This window comes from Heteronotia binoei, chromosome 21, assembly GCF_032191835.1.
Source record: "Heteronotia binoei isolate CCM8104 ecotype False Entrance Well chromosome 21, APGP_CSIRO_Hbin_v1, whole genome shotgun sequence".
NCBI lineage: Eukaryota > Metazoa > Chordata > Lepidosauria > Squamata > Gekkonidae > Heteronotia > Heteronotia binoei.
Genome location: NC_083243.1, coordinates 134,316,918 through 134,338,826, shown reverse-complemented (window position 1 = coordinate 134,338,826; position 21,909 = coordinate 134,316,918). Strand labels below are relative to the sequence as shown.

At 45.2% G+C, this 21,909-nt stretch overlaps 1 protein-coding gene across 1 annotated transcript in view; it reads right to left on the bottom strand.

Annotated features, from left to right (window-relative positions):
* LOC132589831 (reticulocalbin-1-like) overlaps positions 1-21,584 on the bottom strand; it is a 29,649-nt gene extending 8,065 nt beyond the window's left edge. The window contains exons 1-4 of the mRNA XM_060262587.1: positions 21,317-21,584; positions 7,868-8,061; positions 5,634-5,812; positions 1,943-2,003 (exon numbers count right to left, since the gene is read on the bottom strand). Of these exons, the coding sequence (XP_060118570.1) occupies positions 1,943-2,003; positions 5,634-5,812; positions 7,868-8,061; positions 21,317-21,555 (673 nt within the window). The 5' untranslated portion in view covers positions 21,556-21,584. The remainder of the gene's footprint in view (positions 1-1,942; positions 2,004-5,633; positions 5,813-7,867; positions 8,062-21,316) is intronic.
* Between the last annotated feature and the right edge of the window lie 325 nt (positions 21,585-21,909).

Sequence of the window (21,909 nt, the reverse complement as noted above, 5' to 3'; positions counted from 1 at the left end):
AGTACTTCTTCATGGAACACCTAATTAATGTGCCTGCACTGCCACAAGATGATTACACAAATTCATGGAGGATAGGTCCATCAGTGGCTATCGGCCATCTTTAGAAGCATGCATGCCTCTAAATACCAGCTGCTGAGGGCAACAGAGACAGGCATTATCACCCCTTGCCCTATTTGTAGTATCTCTGGGGGTGTCTTAATTCACTGATTCAGCAGGGCTCTTATGTTCACTCAAAATCTCCCTTCTCCAAAACCTGCTTTTCTATTGCATCTTTTACCTGTGAGCTGAAAAACAAATAGGGGAGGTGATTTTGAGTGGATTCTTCACTGCCATACCATTGCTCAAATTCAAAGCCTACCAAGACTGATTTGGTTAAAGAAAAGCTGGGGACTAGATATGTATCTTAGGCATTATGTGTTTTGAAGGCTAGAGAATAAGAAGCAAGGCAAACAATTTTACTGGACCAGCTTTGGTAGATGTCCACTCATTATTCAAGCATTCATGTCACACAGAACTAAGCAAGAAAATTAACCAGAAGGCAGTTCAGACTTCTGAAAGCTGAATACAAGCACTTGTTTACAATGACCTGTGCTCACAGAGAATGTGAGGAACAGTGAAAAGTAAAATAACAATCCTAAAAATATGGAAACATGCTGATTTACTTACACTGCATAGAGTAACAATTCCATTACCACACCAGCTTATAGTTATCTGCGCTGCTGAGTTATTGTGAGAAAAAACTACAAAAATACTGTCATGAATCTTGTAAAAAAAGGTAAAGGTAGTCCCATGTGCAAACACCAGTCATTTCCAACACACGTTTCACAACATTTTCACAGCAGACTTTTTACGGGGTGGTTTGCCATTGCCTTCCCCAGTCATCTACACTTTCCCCCAGCAAGCTGGGTACTCATTTCACCGACCTCAGAAGAATGGAAGGTTGAGTCAACCTGAGCCGGCTACCTGAAACCAGCTTCTGCTGGGATTGAACTCAAGTCGTGAGCAGAGTTCAGACTGCAGTACTGCAGCTTTACCACTCTGCACCACGGGCTCTGAATCCTGAACATGTTAATAACCAAATCTACTGCTCTCACTACTACAAAAAAAAGCTGCTGCAGATATCACATGTCCTACAGAGAAGCAACTTTAACACTGCAGTCCTAAGCAGTTACATTCTTCTAAGTCCACTGAACTCAATTAGCCTAAAAGGGTGTAACTCTGTTTTGGAGTTATACCGTTACAGCTGTGTAGAATTCTCTTTACAGATGTGTAGAATTCTCAGAGTGCCTAAGTCCACATCAACCTGGGCACGGATCCCATGGGAAGGGACACAGAGACAGTTTTTGGAATATCAGGGTAGGACAGTAGCATTTGGAAACCTCGTAGGACCTCTAAGGATAACATAAGAATATATTTCCAAATATGAGAACAGCAGAATTGGGCTTATATGAAAATGAACTCTCTCTCTCTCTCTCTCTCTCTCTTTGGAAGGAGGGAGCTTGAATCACCAGGCCCAATTTTAAATCAAAATCAGGGGAGTTTGCAATTTAATGTATTTTTGATTGCTCAGATTACTAAGGCTTGGTTTTGATAATTTTTTCCTTCAGTAGAGGAAACTCAGGAGCAACCTCACATTTCCTGAATGTCCCATTGGATGCTATCTGTCCTCAGGTATAGCAGTATTGGTTTCATCTGGCCTATGTCATGCAACTGATTCCTGATTGAGCCAATGGGCATTGGATTTTCTGCATGTAGGTCCCATGCAAACATTAATCCTACACACAGGTACCTGCCAAGCTTAGAGGTGAAACTACCATGCCTAGCAGGCGAGGCAGGAATGTGCCATCTAATATCTCTTAGTGTACTTCCAAAGAGGGAGATAGCCTAAACCTTTTAAAAAGCCTCTAAGAATCAGTATTGGAATATCCATGCCATGTCTTACCAATGTATTCATCTTGGTCCACAAAGCCATCTTTATTTTTGTCTATGTCCTCCAATGTTTCCTGTAAAGAAAAGCAGGGAAGGCAGTCTATATAAAGTTGTGTGATTGTTGACCAAACTGATGATAAAGTAAGCTGCATTTTGAGCTTACATCAAGGTCTTAAAAATGTTTTAGCAAACAGTTTCCACCCTTTTATAAAATCAATCTATAGTTAGTAAAATATATCGAACAATAAAATTAAAATGTATGCAAAAAAGTACAAGGGTCACTATTTACATATTAAAAATTCTGTAACTGTTGAGTGTAGGTAACACAAAAATATATGGAAATCTGATGCTAGTAAAGAAGGCTTCCTCAAACTGGACAGGTAAAAGAATAAATATCAAATCATTTTTTTAAAGTAAGGCCATGAAGACAATTATGCTCTAAAAAACTTCTTAATCAGGATTGCTGTACACAACCAAAGAGGTCTATTTGTTGTAGCTACCCTACACAAAGACTTCTTACACAGTAATAAAATGAAGATGTGAGGAGAATTGCATGGAATCTTTTACCTCAGCTTAAGGAGTTCTATGCAGCCTCCATTGCATTTGCGAAATCACGCCCAGCCCAATTATTTAGATTAATTCGATGTCTAGCTTCTTTGCCTCAGGACATTCCAAACACTAGAGAATTGGCTATTGGCTGTGAGGCTTTTGTGAATCATTTTGCAGATAAAATCTCTTCGCTCCTCCATGACCTCCCAGCCACAATTGATACAATCTGTGAACTGAAGGCCCCTTGTCCGTCTTTGGGTCCGACCTTGGACCACTTTAGCCTGCTCTCTCAGGAGGAGGTTGACAAGATTCTGGTAGCAGTGAAACCAACCACTTGCCTTCTTGATCCCTGCCCATCATAGCTAATTAAAGCCAGTGGTGAGGAAGCTGGGACTCCCCTGCATGAGATTGTCAACACATCCCCGTCATTAGGGATGTTCCCAGGAGCATAGAAGGAGGCAGTGGTTCACCCCAGGGCCGTAGCCAGGATTTCATGTTTGGTGGGGTCCACAGTAGGATTTGCTGTTTGGAGGGTCTCGGGGCACCCAGTTTGGTGGCCCTGGGCTCTTGGCACTGTAAGCTGCCTTGGATTCCACTCGCTAACCTCCCTTCGCCTGGGCAGGCACAGCAGCTCCCACCCCTTTCTTATGTGCCCCTCTCTCAGAGAGACAGAGGCCTCTTAATCTGAATTTGGGAGCTCAGAAGTCTACCTGCAAGAAGACTCTCCCCCCCCCCACTTTGCTCTGCACACTGTGTTAGGAAAGGGGAGAGAAGACAGCAAAAGGGGAAGGCTTTGAGGAAGTGTTTTGAGTGATGCAGCAGAGAGACCTGAAGCAATGTTACTACTTGTTCAGAGTGGCGGTGAGCAAAGGGGACAGATTGGGGCCCTCCAATGGAAGGGGGGTTGGAAGGGGGGTTGGAAGGGGGGTTGGAAGGATGGGCCTGGACCCCCCTGTAGCTATGGGCCTGGTTCGCCCTCTCCTGAAAAAAAAATCTTTGAACCCTACAGTCCTTACTAACTACCACCCAGTATCGAATCTACCGTTCCTGGGTAAGGTAGTGGAGAAGGCAGTGACAACACAACTCCAGACTCTCTTGGAGGAAACTGATATCCTGGACCCTTTCCAGTCCGGCTTTCACCCAGCCCATGGGACGGAGACATTGTTGGTCGCCTTGGTAGATGATCTCCGGTGACATCTGGATCATGGCAGATTGGCACTGCTGATACTTTTAGATCTTTCAGCAGCGTTTGAGACGGTCAACCATGAATTGTTGGCCCACCACCTTGCCGACGCGGAGATCCAGGGAATAGCTTTACAGTGGCTGGTCTCTTTTCTCCATAGTCAGGGACAGAGGGTGGTTGTCAGGGGAAAGTTGTCCCAGCGACACTCACTTGATTGTGGCGTGCCACAGGGGGCAATCCTTTCCCCAATGTTATTTAATATCTATATGCACCCCCTTGCCCAAATGGCCTGGAGATATGGACTGTGCTTCACCAGTACGCTGATGACACCCAGCTCTATCTGCTTATGGATGGCCACCTGGAAACTGCCCCAGATCAATTGGGTGAGGCATTGCAGGCCGTGGCTGGTTGGTTGCATCAGAGCCGGCTGAAGTTAAATCCATCTAGGATGGAAATCCTGTGTCTGGATTGGAGGGGGGAGCAGGGAGTAGAATCAGGCTCCCACCCTTCAACGGTGCTCCATTAACACCATCGACAAAGGTGAAGAGCTTGGGGGTAGTTCTGGATGCCACCTTAACTATGGAGGCCCAGGTTGTCACCACTGCAAGGGCTGCCTTTTTCCATCTGAGGCAAGCCTGGCAGCTGACCCTCTATCTGGCACCCTGTGATTTAGCCACAGTGATTCATGCAATGGTCACCTCCAGATTGGACTGTAACTCTCTCTACGTGGGGCTACCCTTGGTTCTGCTCCAGAAACTCCAGCGGGTGCAGAACGCAGCGGCCCAGCTATTAGCGTTGAGGCCTATATGGGCGTGAATGCAGCCGGGGCTGCACGAACTGCATTGGCTCCCTATTGAGTACCGGATCCGTTTCAAGGTGTTGGTTCTTACCTTTAAGGCCCTATACGGCCTGGGGCCTGCATATCTTCGGGACTGCCTCTCCCTATATGAGCCCCCCCCCCCGGGCTTTGAGATCATCTACACATCTTCTTGTGATCCCTGGTCCTAGGGACTTCCGGTTGGCATCAACGAGAGCCAGGGCCTTTTCAATCTGGGCCCCTACATGGTGGAATGAGCTCCCGTTGAAGATCCGGGCCCTGCGGGACTTGCCTAAGTTCTGCAGGACCTGTAAGACAGAGCTTTTCCACCAGGCTTTTAATTTACCGGGCATCCTCTGAAACCTTCCCCCAGCACTTTACTATCCTTCTGCTTGAGTTGGTCAGGGTCTGAGTGGTATCAATGACCTGAAGCTGTGCTAAGTGGTGTTAACCAGCTGAAGTCATATCAACTGCCGAACTGTGGCTTCTGTCTGTATTACTGTTGGAGTTATGATCCTCTGTTTTATTCATTATGCTTATGAGATTTTAAATCTGTTGTGTTTAATTGGATATGTTTCATTTATTGTTATTGCAATGTTTTAATGATGTAAGCTGCTCTGATCCTGCCTAGTGGGATAGGGCATGGTATAAGTCACAAATTAAATTAAATTAAAAATTAAAGGACAATTAGAATGGACCTGCCTTATTGTACTGAAGCAATTATAATGCTAACCAAAGCCACTACGCACCTGTGAAGTATTGCAGCAGGGTGGCCAAAAGGTAGCTGTATTTAACTTAAGAGCTACAAGCTTTGTCTCAAGGCAAGTCATGGTGCGGGACCACATCAGGTTACTCATCTCATACCATAACCAAATAGTACATTCAATGATGACAACACTCCTATCAGAAACAACTAATCTATGTGGAAAATTCATCCGTTACCTCCTTGTGAAGCTCTCTGCTGATTTATACTCAGCCAGATAGGCCACTTTCTAAATACCCAAAGCCCGGTTCCATAAATATATCTCCTTCCTGCTGAAATGGCCAGCTGCTATTGTCTGGGAAGCCTTGCCCTGAAAGATGAGAATGCTGGCTTTCTGATCTGTTTAGTTAATAGAAATCAAAAGAAGGGACATTGGCTTTGCAGTTGCTTACTAGAACAACAATGTCTTTCATGTGCTCAAACTCCTCTGGGTGAAGAAAAGCTGTGAACTCCTCCCGAGTGGCTGCTAAATCGCCATCCAGGTCAGCTGTTTTGAATCTTCTTTCATCCCTGGGAAGCATTTTTTTAAAACTGTGCTGATCTGTGGCATCTTGAAATTCTTCTTGATTTTCTGAGAACCAGAATAAATGAAGCATGTGACAAAGAGAAACAGCAGTAGAGCAAAAGACCTGTGTGACACCAGCACAGCATGGCAGTTCTGACCCTCCCACCTGGTCTTCTCCCCCGACACCCACAGCATGCCCTCAACACTGAAGTGCTGTTCTTGGTGCCACTTCCATGCATTGAAATAGAAAGAATTTAATTTCAGTCCAATCATACACAGAAGAAATTACTGAAAAGAAAAACACCACATGCACCAATTTATTTGTTTCAATTTATTGTAAACAGGACTCCAAATGGAACTTTTGATATCTATCTAGTACATTTTTATCCCACTCTTCATGGTTCTAAGGCTACTAAGGTGCCTTTTAAGGAGGATGGAGCACCTGATTCCCTACCTTTTGTCTCAAACTGTCTATGGTAATTCCTCAAGACCAGGCCTTGGATTCAGTGGGAGCTCACAAGAGCACAGCTCCTGAACCTTTCTGAGAGTTCCTCCTCCTCCTTCTGAGAGTTCCACCTCCTTGTCAATTTAATAGTATTGCAGCTGCATAACAATCCCTGGATGAGCTCCACCACCTATTTTTCTACAAAACGACCCTTGCTCAAGACCATCAGTTTTCTGGCCAAAGGGCTGGTACAATAAATTGTGACTATTATTTATAAACCAGTAAACACACTTGGTCAGCATGGCAAAGGAACAAATAACTTCTGCCATGAGACCCAGTGAAAAAGGTGAACTATAAATAATGTAAATAAATAAATAAATTACTTAGCTTTGACTAACAAGGGGGGGTCATTAATTGATTATGTTGATAATGTTGTTAGGGTTATTGCAAGACAAAAAGTAACCGCAACAAACACTATTAAAAACACTCTGCATTTCTTACTATTGTCTTAAATCCTTATACCCTTGCTAACAACTCTGAACCAATGAAATCCAAAATAGGTGTCCTCGGACCTTTTTTTGTAGCAGGAACTTCTTTGCATATTAGGCCAAACACCCCTGATGTAGCCAATCCTCCAAGAGCTTACAGGGCTTACTACAGGGCCTAATGTAAGCTCCAGGAGGACTGGCTACATTAGGGTTGTGTGGCCTAATATGCGAAGGAGTTCCTGCTACCAAAAAAACCCTGGGTGTCCTGAACGAAGGACCATTGAACACTCTGTTCCTTCAGGATGTGGCAGGACAATTCGCTTCACACCTTGAAGTATCCTGAGAAGGAAGAACTGGGCTTAGAGGAGGCATGCCTCAGATTCCTTCAAGCAATTTTATTCCACTTCTAGGCCTTGGCCACTTGCTTCCTTTCAGCCTGATTTCCAACATTGAACACAGCTGTGAACACAACGAATTGTGCAATCATTTTTTTAAAATTATGTAATATTTGAATAATTATTTATTAATCATTTATGTTTGCCGAACAATCTAATTATTATCTGTGATCCTCCCTGAGCCTGCTTGCAGGGAGGGCAGATTATGACTCTGAAAAATAAATAAGTGCAATAAAAATTCACTCCCACATATCTTTCTCCTGCTAATATTCTGCAGCAACATGTGACCAGGATGTATGTATGACCCTAGGATCCTACCAGTTTGGGCAGGGAGGCAGAGATCATATTTTTATGCATGCCTGGAGGAGTCACTACAACCTGTACAGTCCCATACCTGCCCTGTCCTTCCCCCCATCTTCCTGCCACAATGTGCTTATTAATATAATAGGTGATAGAAATAATCCTGAAGAAAGGAAGGATGTGGACCTATGACTAGTACATTTCTGCCTGGAATAGTGGGCTTGAGATGCTGAGTAACACAGCCTGGAAGGAGAGTTCCAAGTAGTTTCTGAATGGAGCAACCTTCCAAAATCCCATAGTTTACAGTCACTATAGGAACTAAACTGCGAACTGTACCATCATTATGGGCTCATTTCTGTCTCACCCCTTCTTAGCATCTGGAGCAAGATACTAGCAAGCATACAAGAATGTTGAAGGATTACAGGAACTGAAAACCACACAAGGACTGCTGGTTTACTGAGCTATGTTAGTAAATAATTTTTTCCCCTCTTACCTAGGTAATAGCCATACGTGGCTTGCTTGTATTCTTCCCAGGAAATTTTATTGTCTTTGTTGAGGTCATAATCCCTCCAGACTTTAGCTACATTTTCAAAGATGTAGCGTTTCTGCACCCGTTTGATCCAGTTTTTCAGTTCCTCTGTTGTGACAAGGCCATCTTTGTTATCGTCAATTCGATCAACAATTTTCCTGCAGGAACACATGGAGTTTTTGATCCAAAGCACAACTATCCTTAGTATCTATATGTAAGAATTTTCTTGACTATCAAACTACTTTATTGTTGTATATGACGTTCACAAGAGACTGGACTTTCATTTCTGAAGATGACAATGTTCAGGGACCAGAAGATCTAAACTTGGAAGCAGAACAGTAGGAGTCATCAATACTGTTCTACCAAGACATATTTCATGTCTGTTCAGTATCCTATTCTGAGAACCAAAGTGCATGTGATACCAGAATTCTGTGAGCGGAAATCCAGTTATGTAATTTGGCCTTTAAATGCAGCTCTGGCCCACCCCCACCCCCCTCTGGATCAGGACCAAACTTCATACGTGGTGCAGAGTGGTAAAGCTGCAGTATTGCAGTCCAAGCTTTGCTAACGACCTGAGTTCGATTCCAGTGGAAGCTGGGTTCAGGTAGCCGGCTCAAGGTTGACAGCCTTCCATCCTTACGAGGTCGGTAAAATGAGTACCCAGCTTACTGGGGGTAAAGTGCAAATGACTGGGGAAGGCAATGGCAAACCACCCCATAAAAAGTCTGCCATAAAAACGTTGTGATGTCACCCCAGAGTCAAAAATGACTGCTGCTTGCACCTTTACCTTTTTAAATCACAAATGTCAGTATCATATGTAGTCTGGCCATGAGTGATGGGAGGGCAGTTTGTACCACTGATGGCATCAATATGTGTGTTGAGCAAACATGTGGAACTGTGTTTCCACAGACCATACTGGGAAATCTAATATTTAATTGGCTACAAAGAGAAGACAATTGCAGAAACACACTGCAATGCAAGAACTTTCTGTATAAATCTGCAATATGCAGTCAAGCTTTCATTCTTTCATACACATTGACCAAGTGACACTATTACAAACTATAGCCTGCATTAAATCTTTTAAATCCTCTCCAGATTGATGGATTCTTATTAGTTCCCTGTTACTTAGGTGATCTCTTTTCTTCTCTCTTTTCCACTGAGTTGCAGAAAGATTCAGCAGGTCAGTTAGCATACAGTACATGTTAAATTAAGTCACTGTCATAATGAAACTGTGAATGCAGCAGGCTAAGCCCCATCTTTCATAGGTCCCCACTTCAATATACTACAGAATACATTACCTTCTTTTATCTTGTCCCAATTACTCCTCTCATCTCTTAACATCTTTGCCAACACTTTCTCTTCTGTATGCTATAAATCTCTATTGGCTCCCAGTATTTCTGGATGCAAAAGCACTTTTACTTGTGAAACCCTACATAATGCCTCCTTTTGTACACTTCTGCCTATTTTGAGGCCTTTCTTCAGATCCCTCTGTCATCCAATGCAAGAGAGGCAGCAACCACAAACAGGGCCTGTTTGGAATATTTTCCCCCAAGATGCTCATTTTATTTATCCAATGACTCTCCCAATGCTTCCACGTCTGCTGCACTCCAGTCTTCCAATTTTTTAAGTGGTTGCTTCTCAGTGATTTTATTGTTAGTTATTTTGGAATAATATTTGTGTTGAAAAGTGGGAAATTTTTAATTGATCAAGAAATTACATAACTAGATTTTTCTTCTACAAGGAAGCAGAATTGAAGGCATGCAAGCCTATTACCCAGCAACAGTCCATAATGTTATACTGGAGAAGAAAGAGAAGGAGCAGTGGTACAATGAAGTGACAGTCCAGAAGAAGTTATATTTGGCCCAAAGGTACCAATTGCTGACTACTATTATATTGGAAATGAACAGCCATTCTGCAATAACAAATATGAATGAATTTATTAGTGTATGAAAAGCTTCTCCCAAATCAAAGTATCATAATTGTTAAAGAGCTGAATTACTCAGAACAGTCAAAATGTAATGACTGCACTTCACACACACACACAGAGTAGGGATACACACATTGGATAAAGGGCTATTGTATTAATTCATCTCCTAATTTTTAGGTACATAAAGAAAAATTAAAAAGTGCATAATTATAACAGATCACAAAGTTGCAAAAACAGTTTTAGACACTCCTCAAAAAACACTCTTCTTATAACCCTGGACATAAACCCCACTTGCATTCATAGAATCATAGAGTTGGAAGGAACCTCCAGGTTCATCTAGTCCAACGCCCTGCACAATGCAGGAACTTCACAAAATATCTCCCGACACACACCCAGTGACCCCTGCTCCATGCTCAGGATATGGACAACCCGACCCCCAACCCTTCAGGATCCCTGGCCAATCTGGCCTGGAAAAAAATTGCTGCCTGAGCCCAAAGTGGCGATCAGCATTTCCCTGGACATGAGAACTAACTACTAGGGGTGTGCATTCGGTTCGCCTGAACCGAACAGACCGCCGAACACCCCCTGATACGGACGTATACGGCGCTGTATACTTCCGAATCCAATTGGAAGGCATTATACGGGATGCCCCGTATATTTCCAAATATTGATTTGCAAGTATTCAGAAGTCCATGGAAAAGGTGGGAAAGGAGCTTTTGAAGCCTCAGGGAAGCAGCTTGCCTCCTTTCCCACCTCTGAAAGCCTTTTCCCGCATCTCCCATAGCCTCCCTGGGATCAGGGAGGGAGGGAGAGGGGGAGAGGAGCCCCAGCAGCCAATCCAAAACATGCATTTGCAAAATGCATTGCAAATGCATGCTTTGCAGGGCTGTTGTGTAGCTAATGGCTGGGCTAATCTCCCAGCCATCAGCAACATTGTTATTCTTTTGTTTACTTGGGTATTCAAGTAAGCACTGTTCTCTGGCCAATCACAGAGCACTGGTATTTTTTGAAACTGCTCTGTGTAGGGCCAGAGAACCTTTTTAAGGAGTCTGCCTGGCTGGACTCCTCCATTGCTGCTGTGTTGGTGTGAGAGAGAGATTGTGCTGCACTGGCTCTTGGCTTCAGCTGCTGCTGCTCTCTCTCAGCCTTGCCTGACCTGCCTGGAGAAGACATCTATGGTAAAACCAGTCTTGGGGTTCTTGTTTTTATTTTAATTAGGATAAAAAAGGACTTTTTAAGACTCAGAGTCCCTTTACTTATCCAGATTTGGGTGGGTAGCTTATTTGGGGTTAGGGTTAGAGGGTTCTGCTGCGAGTGGGGGCCTGGGGTGGGAGTGGGGTTTGCAAATTTGCCTATATCTTACTTTAGTAAGAGGACTTTTAAAAGTGCAGTGTCCTTTTACTTTTCCTGATTTGGGTGGCTTGGATTTCTTGGGGTTATGGTGAAGGTTTTTTTGGGGGAGAGGTTGGTTAAGTTCTCGTACTGTTAAAAGTCATTTTTTTTTTTACTGTTTTAAAAGGGTTCTCTGTTTCATTTGTTGCTGCTGTGTTGCTCCTTTTCTCTTCTGGTTCTGGTTTTTTTGGGGGGTGGCCTTTGGCCTAATTTTTATTGTTAAAAGCTTAGTTCTTTAACAGTTGAGTTTGTTGGACTTTTCTCAGTTGGATTTGTTTGGATTTGTTGCTGTTGGTTTTGCATCCTGTCCTCCTGTTGTCCCTTTTCCTTGTTCTGTTGTCCTGTTTTCCTTGTTCTGGGCTAAAAGTTAGGTTTTTTGATGGTCACATTTTGGGTTTTTTAAATTACCTCTGGTTGGTGTGTGGGGTAGGTCACTTTCATGTTTTTATAGAGTTATTTTTGGAATCTGAGGGTGCTTTCAGTTTGGCTAGGGCCACTAAATAGGCTTGCTCCACTAATAAGGGTGTTTTTAGGGATTGTGTTTTTTGAAATTAAAAAAAAAATAATCCAGTTTAGGCCTTTATATTCCTTCAAATTCAACTAGGCCAGATAGGGGCAATTTAAAAAGATTTTAGGTTTCTCATAAAAGGCAGCGTGACTACTAGGCCACATCAGGCTGCCTTTTAAAGAGACTAGGGTTGCAGTGCATCTTGCTTTCAGCCACTGAAAGCCGGTGCATCCTTAGACTTCTATAGGGTTAACCACAGCTTCTCTCTAGTCATAGGGGACACCTGATTTCTAGTTTGCAAGGAAATCCGGTTTGTCCCTGGATCTAATTAAGAGAAGTTTAACTAGGAGAATATAACAAGGATTGCCTTCATCTCAAGGTGCCTTTTAAAAACTGTAGCCAGGTAGAGGCAGGATCACCTAGTTTTCTAAACTTTACCAGACTACTACTACCTTCAAAGGACAGATTAAGGACCAAAAAAAACAAACAAAAGTTTTGGTGGGAGGCCATCTGTTGGTTCAGGGTACAGTGTAGTGACTTAGGTTTGAAAAAAACCCCACTCTCAGTTCAGGTTGTGTGAGACTGGCCAAGGGTGACAGGCAGCAGAAGAGGGGCCCTGGGGGCAAGGCCAAGGAGAAGACTAGAGGGGTGGAGGGGAGAGGGAGGATCCGGTTTCCCCCCCACACACACACCTGTGCATAGGGCCACTCCACAGCCACCTTCCAGCACTCCGACCTCTGGCCGGAGTGTGATGAAGAAGGCCCACCTTGGGCCCTTTATCAAGGCTGCTGCTGGGGGGCAGCTGAGGTGCCATGAGGTGCCGGCACTGAGCAGGAGTCTGCTGCTCGGGCAGTCTCTGATCCAGCTGATGTCTATCGGCCTCAGCAGCCGGAGAAGGGGCAGCAAGAGCAGTCCTCCTTGGAGATGAGCTTTGCAGACAGTTTTCTGTCCAAAATGATCACCCCAAGGAGGGTGCAGAGTGTTGTGCAGGAGCTGGAGAAGCTGGTTGAGGAGGACCAGCCCCCTTCTTCAGTTCCTTTGGGCACCAGAAGTCCTTTAGGGTATGACCAGGAGGGGAGGTCGCATGAGGTGGAGGGGGAAAAGATGGAGACACACGAGGTGCCTCCATCTCCACCCACTTCCCCCCAGCGGCCAGCCTCTCCTGCCACCCCGAGACACAATGTGTCTGCTCCAAGCACCTCACAGGAGGTGGCTCCGGTGGATATCGAAGCTGCTGGTCAGCTTGGCATCCATATACCTCCAAAGTCTGGAAGCATTTCCAACTTACGGAGGATCCACGCTATGCGCAGTGCCAGCTGTGCAGGGCCCAGATCAGTTGTGGGCGGGACCCTGCCCACCTGACTCTGGGCAGGATTTGGAACCACCAGCGGAGGCACCACTAGGCGGTGCTTCTTAAGGGGAAGAAGGAGGATGGTGCTGGGATGCCCAAGCGGCCAACACCACCCAGCCAGGAGGTCCGTCCCACTGCAACTACCTCCGGAGCTCTCCAGGAGAGTTCCGTGACAGGGCAGGGACATCAGGCATCTCTGCCTGAGATGTTTGGTGGGGGTGACACCTGTGTGCCATGACGGGGAATCAGATACAGCAGGAGGAACTTCAACAGGTCGGTCGCCCATGGGCTCCCATTTTCAGTGGTCAAGAATCCTGGGGTGTTAGGGTTGCTCAAGTACCTGACACCCTGGTATAAAGTTTTTGCTAGAACCACCATTAGCAGGACCATTGTGTCATCTGTTTTCAGGGTGAGCTGGCATCTGGGTGAGAGACCCAGAACCAGCATGGTTGGTGTGCTTGGCCAGCTCTCCCTCGTTGTTTGGGGTAGGGCTGGAGAGCTGGCATCTGGGTTTCCTGCAACCAGGTCCACAGAGCAGACCTTGAGCAGATTGTATCTTGGGTGGCACTGAAGTTGGCAACTAGGTTTATATTGGTGCCAGGGTGCATAGAGTAGTAGATAGATTTAGTGCATTGGGGTCCTATACAGATTCTCTGATTTGAAGTTAGGTTTGGCTTTGGGTGCCCCAGGAATTGGACCCCTAGTCCAATTTTTTTTGGCCTTGTGGGTTTTGTGTGGAACAGTGCCCTGAAGCTGCACAGCAGTTTGGGGGGCTCTCCCCAAAACCCCCCGCTCCCCAGAGCCACTTTTCCCAAGATAATTACAGTCGGGGAAGTGGCTAATTGGTTTTTTCTCACTGTTGGGAACAGTGTTCCTTTTGGGGTGCCCACAGATGGGTGCAGTCTTTTTGGGCCATGGGGGGTTGCATGTGGGGGAGTCCCCAAAGCTGCCCTGCAGTTTTGGGGGCTCTTCCTCAAACCCCCTTCTGGCCAGAGCCACTTTTCCCACAGCAATTATAGTGGAGAAAGTGACTAATTGGGCTTGTGTAGAAATGGGCCTTTTGGGGAGCCCACAGACAGGGACCCCCTGGCCCAATCTTTTGGGGACTTGGGGGTTTTGTGGGGGAGAATCCCCTGCAGGTTTGGGAGCTCTCCCTCAAACCCCCTGCCCCCCAGCAGCCTCTGATTATGTCCTATGTTGCCATTGAGTTCAATGGCCCATAGGGTATAATGGTGGGATAGAGGGGGCCCCTGGAATGGGACTCCCTGGCCCAATCTTTTTGGGACTTGGAGGGTTTGTAGGGGAGGGTCCCCTGCAAATTTTGGGGCTCTCCCTCAAACCCCCTCCTCTCCAGGCGGCTTCCAATATACCCTATTTTGCCACTGATTTCAATGGCCCATAGGGTATAATGGGGCCGTATATTCCGAAATAGCCATATATCTCCCATATATACGGCAATTCCGAATACCGGTATTCAGAAATATACAGTATTCCGAATATTTTGGGTCCCGTATATTTCTGAATCCAAATAATTCAGAATTATTTTTTTTTGCACACCCCTATTAAGTACATCCATCTCTTTAGTTCACAGAAATTGTTTTCAAGAAGATTCAGCTGATGAAAATGCTTAAGAGAAGATCCCACAATGATTTAGTTAACAGAGAAGTCAATAGAGTTTTGCTATATAAACAAGTCTGGAAATACACATAAGAGATGGTCCCAAGTCGCAGAAACAGTATGTTCTTTTATAGAATCTCTGTATTTCTGTTCAAGAAACAAAGGCAAACTTGTGAAGAAATTTATCTACAAACTGGAGGAGGGGGCACAGAAATGCAGGCACTTCTGGAATTCCAACAAAGGGTGTTCGATGCAACTACAAAATGGTTGCTGATGGAAAACTGAACCATGGTTAAATAAGAATGTGCACAGACCTGGTTTTTTGCCAGACTCTCTCACACGTACCTTGTTCCTTTCTCTTTTCACAAAGAGCAGGATGAAGGAATCCTGGGGAGAAACTAAGTCCAGCTATCCCTGATGAAAAAGTGCATCTATACAGGTTAACCTCTGTTCTCATCCTACCAGGATTTTAAGCCTTTATTGAATCTAATAATTGAGAATGCTGGCTGACAGGGAGAAAACTAACTCTGGTTAACACAGGCCTCTGCCTTTTATGACAAGCATAGTCATAGAGTTGGTTTCTAGTGTCTTCCATTGCATCCACAAGCTCATGCCCAGCTCAGTTGTTTAGAATAATTATGTCATTGACTTTCCTTTAGCAAGGGAACCAAAATGATAGTAAATTGGCTATTAGTTGTGAGGCATTTGTGAGCTGTTGTGCAAATAAAATTTTGTTGCTCTGCCAGGATTTCCTGACCATGCTTGATACAGCAAGGGAACTCGAGGCTCCTTGACCATCTTTGGCTCGTTTGGGACATTTCTCTCGAAAAGAGGTTGACAGGATTCTGGATGCTATGAAGCCCACCACTTGCCCCCTTGACCCTTGTCTGTCATGGCAAGTGAAAGCTGGCAGTGACAGGATATGGGCCCCTCAGTAGATATCATCAACTGTCCAAGGCGCCTTGAAGGAGGTGGTGGTGAGACAGCTCTGGAAAAAGCCATCTTTGAATCCTCAAGAACCAGCCAACTACCACCCAGTGTTGAACCTCCCATTCCTGGGTAAGGTGGTTGAGAGACTGGTAGCAGAGCAGCTCCAGATTTTCCTGGATGACTCCTCTATCTTGGACCCATTCCAGTCTGGCTTCTGCCCTGGCTATGGGATGGAGACAGCTCTGGTCAACCTCATGGATGGCCTCTGGAAACACCTTGATGGAGGCAGGTTGGCACTGCTATTATTATTAGACTTAACAGCTGCGTTTGACATTATCAACTATGACCTTATGACCCACCACCTTGCCGAGGTGGATATACAGGGAGCTGCTTTGCAGTGGCTCACCTCATTTCTCCACAGACGGGGCAGAGGGTGACAATTGGGGACAGGGTTTCACCACATTGCACTTGGTATGCAGTGCCCCACACAGGGCAATCCTCTCCCCTATGTAACTTAACATGTACATGTAGCCCCTCATACAGCTGGTCCAGAGATTTGGTCTGGCTTGTCACCAGTATGCTGATGACACTCAACTATATCTGCTACTGGATGGCTGGTTGGATGCCACCCCACAGGTTCTGGCCAGAGACAGGAAGCTGTGACTGGTTGGTTGCAGAAGAGCCACCTGAAACTAAATCCATCTAGGATAGAGGTCCTATGCCTGGGCCACAGAGGAGTGGATTTGGGGATCCAGTTCCCTCACTATGTCCCTCAAAGAGCATTACACTCATCTGAACAACAGCTGTTGGTGGTCGCCAGCCTGAAGGAAATCTATTATATCGGGGTGGCCAACGGTAGCTCTCCAGATTTTTTTTTGCCTACAACTCCCATCAGCCCCAGCCATTGGCCATGCTGGCTGGGGCTTATGGGAGTTGTAGGCAAAAAACATCTGGAGAGCTACCATTATGAATTGCCTGATCCTCAAAGCCCTTGGGCTCTAGGTGATGTACAGTGCCATAAAAACAACAAAATCAAGATCATAACATAATACATTAGTTTAAAATTAAGTAGAAAAAATTTGCAGTTCCCTCCCACTTCTGGCCTGTGGGTGCCTCATGGATGTGGGGGAGAGGAATTAGATCACTCAGAGTGACAGAAAGCAAGGGAAGGGAAGGGTGCCAGTCATGATGTAAACCATCGCTGTTCTCAACCAAATGCCTGGTGAAACACCTCTGCATTGCAGGCTCTGTAGAATTGCACAAGATTCCATAGGGCCCTGATGTTATTTGGCAGAGTTCCACCAGGTTGAGGCCAGGACCAAAAAAGCCCTGGCCCTGGTCAAAGACAGCAGGATACCTCTAGGGCCAGGGATCACCAGCAAGCTTCAGCATCTGACCTTCCAGGGAACAGTCAGGGTTGATTTCCCTTAGGACTGACTGATTGGATCTTCTTGCAGTCCAAGGGACTCTCAAGATTCTTCTCCAACTCCACTGCTCAAAAGCATCTATTCTTCTGCACTCGGCCTTCTTTATGGTCCAGCTCTCACAGCCATACATTACTACTGGGAATACCATCGCTTTGACTATACAGACTTTTGTTGGCAAGGTGATGTCTCTTACTGAGGTCTATCTGAAAGAGAGAAAAGATCACTTCAAGACTTTTCTGCTTGCACGGTAGGTAGTTTTGCTTAAGAATGGGCTCGTTCTGGTACCAGCCCGCTCACCAACAAACTGGCATTCTGAACAGACATGGCATTTATCCTTTATAAAAGGTAAAGGTAGTCCCCTGTGCAAGCACCAGTCGTTTCCGACTTTAGGGTGACATCGCATCATGACGTTTTCAAAGCAGACATTTTTACGGGGTGGTTTGCCACTGCCTTCCCCAATCAGCTACATTTTCCCCCCAGCAAGCTGGGTACTCATTTTACCGACCTTGGAAGGTTGGAAGGCTGAGTTGTTATCTGAGGGGCATTGTGCTCTCCTGGGGGTATGTCACAACTCAGCGGGGTCTTACCAAATGGTGCCACCACTCGGAGTTAAAGGTTCCCCTTGAGAAGGCCCAGAGTCCTTCAGGCCTCCTTTAGCTTAGGCCAAATAATAGGCATGAGGACCAGGCAGAGTGAACAACAACAAAACAGTTTATTTTAGTGCAATATAAATTAACAAGATGCATTAACCAGTAAAAGGGTGAAGGGAAAATAAACAAATGCCCTAACGCGTCTATCTCTACAGTCCCTACTCTAATACTACACTTACCCCCCTTGGGTTAAGGGCCTTTCCCTTGCTTCCAGCTCTCCAGGCGACAGCCTGCCTCCAGCTAAGCCTTCCAGGGAAAGAACACCCACTTCCTGGGCTTGGCCCTTATATATTCTCTTCCCAGGCCCCACCCCTCTCTGGACCTGTTTCCCTCCAAAACCCTCGCTACCCAATCAGAGGATCCTGGGAGATGTAGGCTTTTTCCAGTAACTCCTAAGCAGGCTTGCCTGGGGCCTGCAGGCCTCGCTAGGCCCAGGATCATGACAGGGTATATTAGAGAAGGCAGTCCCACAGATACATTGGTCCCAGACAGCTCAAAACCTTGAAAGTCAAAACCAAAAACCTTGAACTTGACTCAGTGCTTCACTGGAAGCCAGTGAATATGTACAGTCCATGGCATTCCCATCAGGACTTGTGCTGCCACATTTTGGATCAACTAGAGCTTTCGGATGAGTTTCAAGAGTAAGCCAGCATAGAGTGAGTTACAGTAGTCTAGCCTGGATGTGACCGTTGTGTGGATTACTGTGGTTAGATAAGGGTGCAATAGGGAAGAGAATAGCTGCCAAGCTTAGCGTAGATGGGAAAATACCAGCCTGGCTGTATGTGTGGCCTGGGGCTCTATATTCAGGGAGGCATCCAAAGTCACACCCAAACTCTCGATGGACTGTGCTGGTATCTGTGGCGCCCCGTTAAGAGCAGGTAATATGAACCTCCGTCTTTATTGAATTCAGTTTCAACTTGCTCTTTTTAAACCATTCCACCATGGCCTCCAAACCCATAGCCAGATTTTATGGGGCGGCATCCAGGTGCCCATCCAGTAGCAGATAAATGTGGGTGTCATCGGCATACTGGTGACACCTAAGCCTGAAGCTCCATGCCAACTGGGCGAGGAGATGCATGTAGATGTTAAATAATATTGGGGAGAGAAGTGCCCCCTGAGGGATGACACATACTGGGGGGAGGGGTCTAGAGGGCACATTTTTTTCCTAGCACCACACTCCATCCCCAACCATGGAGAATGAGGTAAGCATTTCTTGACTGTGCTCTGCAGGATACTACTCACAAGCCTGGCAGCAAAGCAAGTTTATGCGCTCCTAAGCAGAGTTACACCCTTCTAAGTTCACTGAAGTCAATGGGCATAGAAGGATATGATTCTGCTAAGAACTGCACAATATATATGCTATCTGAATGTAAGACCATAAAGTTGTTCACATGGTTCTTCACAATTGCATGAGGATATTTTCAGTACCACTGCTGTTATTTCCAAGGCTGGAAGTCCTTCTTGTGACTCAAGGAATCTGTGCAGAGACTGACATTATAGTAATGGAAAAGAGAAATAAACCTGCAGAAGCCATTTCCACAGCCATTACCATTCAGAAACTCCATTTGGTGCAGAATACCATGGCTTAGCTACTACTAGGAGCTCAATGGAGCATGCAGATGATTCCCACCCTAAAGGCCCTACACTGGCTGCCAATCAGTTACCAGGGTCAATTTAAAGTATTAGCTATCACATAAAAAGCCCTTTGTGCCCTTGGACCTTAATATATGCGAGACCATCTCTCCCCCTATGCTCTGCCATGACAGTTTCACTCATCTGAGGAGGGGCTTCTGCGGGTGCCAACCTGCAAATGGGCAAAATCAACAACTGCCCATATGCATTCCTTCTCCATTGTGGCCCCCACCTGATGGAATGGCCTACCTGAGGAAGTCTGTAAGGCTCACACTCTCAGTGACCTATACTACTGCATTTACCTTGCTGAACCTAGGATATTACTATAGAATTTTTGCATCATTTAACGTATCATGTTAATACTTACACTTTGCTTAAGACTTCTGGTTGGTTCTCCTACCTAATTCTATTGCACTGTTCACTGAACATCCCATCCTGTTATTACTCATTCTGTAATCCACCTTGACTTCAAGTGAAAAAAGCATTTAAATAATGTAAATATAAATAAGCAAACAAATAACATCCAAATTGCAGACTAGCCCACATAACAGTGCTTCAAGCTACATACAGGCTGACAGGTACAATAACAGCCTGCCCAGCTGGCTTCCAATTGTGAGCTAGTAACTGTCTTCCATAAAGATACTTCCTAGGCATCCAGTTGGGTATTTTAGCACTTCCACGGGAGATACAATGTGGACATTCCCCAAGAACGCTGAAGCTACATCTCCAAAAACAATGAAACTATATATCATATTTGTTAATGGTCATTTTCACTGGTCATAACTGTACTTCTGTAAGCATTTTTTCCCCAAAACAATACGTAGCCACCCTAATAATATGTGGAAATAACAAATAATTTTGACTTTTCTAAAGAAATAGCCCAATATTAAGAAAGTGTCTTAAAAGTAATGGGTCACTTTTATTAACTATGTTATAGATTTTGCTCAGTCTTCAAAGTTCCTATTCTTTCAGTCGTCAGTATTATTTTTACAATGCTGTACCACATTCTCAGTGACTGTACCACATTCCCTCGTCTGAAGAAGTATGCATAAAACTTTGTTTGTCTTAAAGGTGCTAATTGAATCCTACTTTGTTCTCTCTACAGACCAAAACGACTGCCCTCCTGGATCTAGAACAAAGTCTGAGTGCAGTATCACCTTTAAGACCAACAAAGCTTTATTCCAGGTTTTGTGTGCGTGCACACTTCTTCAGATACAATGAAATGTACATGAAAGCTTATACCTGGAATAAAACTTTGCTGGTCTTAAAGATGCCACTGGACACAAACTTTGTTCTGCTATTTCAGGTCAACATGGCTACCCTCCTGAATCCATCTTCAAGAAAAAATACTGAAAGGGAAAATGAAGATTTCTAACATAAAACATTAAAGAAAAACAGTAGAAACAAGAAGTTATCTTTGAATCAAGAAGCTACCTTCGGCAGGAAACTGTGATGAATATACTGTATTCTGTACACAGGAAGAGCTGTTCCAAAACAGAAATCTGTATTGTGCACAGTCCATTTACAATCATCTCTGATTTAACAACTGTTAACCTTCGGTCATAGTGCCTCACTTGAAAAAAATACTGGCGTTTCGCTTAATACAGAAATATTCCAATCGTGCTTCCTTTCTAATAATGAAAGTAGGGTTGTTCTTTTCCCATTCGAAACAACGATGAATGAGACCTCCCCACTGCCACGTTAACAGCAAACTAGTCACTCTGCTGCCTCTGCACAATCAGCCGCTCCCAGGCAGGGAAATATTAACTTTCCTGGTATCAGAGCTAATGTTACAACCTGACTAACATCAAGGGCCCCTCCTTCTGCCGGGAAAACTCATCTGAAGATGTTTTCATTCAACCAGCACACAATCAGGGCCTTGCAGAGTCAGATTATAGTGATCTCCTTTCAGAAGTAGAACAAAAACGGCACGACTTTCATCCGATCCTGGGAAATTGCTTCCGCTCGAACGGTCTTACCCCAATCTTTCTTTGCTTTCCTCTGGGGTGAGCTGATCGAAAGACTTGGCTTCCTCTTTGCCCAGGAAGGCCTCATGGTCATACTGGAAGCTCTGATTATCTTCGTGCTGCTGATTGCTGAGCTCGGGGTCAGGATGAACTCCCCTCTCCTTCCTGAAAGTAGGAACGCCACGGGACCCCCGGAGGCAAAGCAGCAGCAGCAACGCCGAGAAGTAGCTGCACGGGGCTTTGAAGCCCATTCTCTTGTCCGGGCAACGCAGACTCTGTCACAGGGAGAGCAACACAGAAGTTGCGTAGCATCAAAGAAACAGAAACTTTCAAGCACGTGATACAAGAGTCGAGTCAATTCACACAGTGCCTTTACCTGCAAAAGTGTTCGTTCGCTATAACCTCCCGCGCAGCAGCACCGGCGGAACTCAGGGCTCTCTCAACTCGCCCCCCCAAAAAGATTCACCCCCCCCCATTGCAGAATACCGGCTGGGAAAGCCTCCAATTAGGAATGCACATGAATGACCTAATGTGGATTGGAACTGGAATCCCCCCCCCCCCCCATCCCGGCCGAGCCAGTCAGGAGTAGGGTTACAAACGATTTA